Here is a 2,304-nt window from a genome sequence, read left to right as displayed (position 1 = left end):
AATTGATGTGTTAATTGACTTATTTTCGCATAGAAATTTTTCGACAAAATTGAAATACTTTGCTCGGTACCGTTATTCTTTGATATCAAAATAACATAACTGACCAATATTTTTCTATAAATAACGGGTCAATCGTTATGGCCTCAGCATCTATCGAAAATAGATTCAAAGATTTTGAAGAAACCCGTTTATACAGGAAATGGTATTATCTACGTAGTATTCGCGAGTGATCTACAGTTACTTGAAACATCGATGATATAAAAGAGCTCTCTAAAATCCATCCTATATAAGCGATTGCGGCAATTTTTTTTCTTTAGTATTCAAGTTTTGATCACCGGAGAACCATGAAATTAATAATAGCGATAGTTTTGCTCTCCGTGGCCAGCGTAAGTAATCATTAATTGTTACTATTTTTAGTATCAAAAAATAATCAATAATTTATGCAAACAATTTTTTTACTCCAGCTTGGTATGGCGGTCACCGATGACAGGCTAAGGCGAAGGATTTATTCTACCCAAAGACTTATCGATTTGAAACTTAACACTGCTCAAAATGTTATTCGCGGAAAATTACAATATGCTGAAGTAGTGGCCACAAAAATGACAGGACAAGTTGATTTTTTAAACGATACCTCTCCACTATTGAGTCATGTTATCGTTAGTTATCATCGTTTAATTATCAAATAAATGAAAAAAAATTATATGAACTTACCAACGATTATCTATGCTTTCAGATCGATGTTAAACTAAATAAGACCATTCAAAGAGGACAAAATAAAAATATAGATGTGTCGCAATGCATAATTCCTTTGAATGAGCTGAAACAACAGGCACAACAAATTCAATCTGACGCAAGAAAGTGCATAGAGCAACAAAGAGCAGAGGAAAAAAGCATGTTAGATAAAATTAAAACCATTCCTGTACCCTTCAACGAGGAGTTGAAACGAATTAGAGAAAAATTGGGAAAATGCAGGGAAACTTCAACTGAATTGCTGCAATCTCTTACTTGTTATTCTACGGTACGTGATATATATATTTTTTTGATTCGTCTTCTATTGTCAGTTTAATAAATTATTTGGTTGTACTCTTCAGATCCTGGCGGAAATTGACGCATTGAAGATTAATCAATTTTTCATGGTCAAAAAAGATATAATGCAATTAATTGCTGATATGAAAAACTATTCCATAAAGATATTCAAAACTTGTTATACCGAACGTGTACACGCGATTACTCCGAGCCAACTGCTCAACGCTATCACGCTCGTTGACAGGTGCATCTTGAATGAGTCAAATAATCCTTCTGGGGAAACTACTACTCCAGAGTCTGTCACGGAAATGGCAACTTATTTACCGAATTCCGATGATGATGCTGAGACTACGACACCTTTTGATGAAGAATCAACTACCCCTCAAGATGATTCTTATGCAGAAGGTTCTGCTACCGGTATGCCTGAATCTGAGTCTTCTGGAGAAGCTACAACCCCAGTTGCGGCTATGGTAGAAGAATCCCCTGCTCCAGTTTCGGAAAAGCTTAAAGAAACCGTGACTGAAAAGGTCGCAGAAGCTGTCACTCCAGCTGCCCCAAAAGTCGAAGATCCCGTGACTCCAGCTGCCGAAAAGGTCGAAGATCCCGTGACTCCTGCTGCTGAAAAAGTTGAAGAAACCGTCAGTGCAGCTCCCGGAGAAGAGGAAGAACCACCATTCAAGATAGTTCCTCAAAGTGTCGGCACATACGAAACTCTACCCGACGGTACTCCAGCTGTTGGAAAAGAAAAGACTGAAACGATGGAGGAAGTTCCAATTGAATAATAATAAAATAATTATAAAGTGTACATGATTTTTTTCAAATTTAGAATATGTTATGTAGTAGTATTTTAGATTGTAATATAATAGAATAGGATAGAATAAAAAATTTAAAATAAAAATGCATACATGTAATATTTTTCTTACTCAAAATCCATTACATATTTTTGAAATTATATATTGCCAATATTATTCTGAGCAAATGCCGTTGCAATTCTAAAATAGGCGGATTTCCAGGTGTTGTATGTACTTTGAGCCGTTTTGCTATCGGTCATTAAATAATTTCAAATTTTTTTCTTCATCCCATGCTCGAAAGTACGTACTTTCATTTTCAAATTCGGGGACGAAAGTAACACTTTTGCTCCCTGTCAATATCGCGCGAAAGTTGATATCTCCATGACTACGGCAACCTACATTTGAATTATCGTTTGGTTTCGACTATGCAATAGATGAATTGTATTGATTTATTTTATGACGTGTATATGCCAGATTGATTAACTAT

At 35.4% G+C, this 2,304-nt stretch overlaps 1 protein-coding gene across 1 annotated transcript; it reads left to right on the top strand.

Annotated features, from left to right (window-relative positions):
* Positions 1 to 264: 264 nt before the first annotated feature.
* LOC111693813 lies at positions 265 to 1,808 on the top strand. Its single transcript, XM_023459597.1, has 4 exons — positions 265 to 386; positions 465 to 656; positions 734 to 1,018; positions 1,092 to 1,808. The coding sequence occupies exons 1-4, from the start codon at positions 345 to 347 to the stop codon at positions 1,806 to 1,808; spliced, it is 1,236 nt and encodes a 411-aa protein (XP_023315365.1). The 5' UTR covers positions 265 to 344.
* The last annotated feature ends 496 nt before the right edge of the window (positions 1,809 to 2,304 follow it).

This window comes from Trichogramma pretiosum, unplaced genomic scaffold, assembly GCF_000599845.2.
Source record: "Trichogramma pretiosum strain Unisexual culture from Peru unplaced genomic scaffold, Tpre_2.0 scaffold7, whole genome shotgun sequence".
Classification (NCBI taxonomy): Eukaryota; Metazoa; Arthropoda; class Insecta; order Hymenoptera; family Trichogrammatidae; genus Trichogramma; species Trichogramma pretiosum.
The sequence above is the reverse complement of the archived record's forward strand: the minus strand, read 5'-3'. Positions and strand labels throughout refer to the sequence as shown.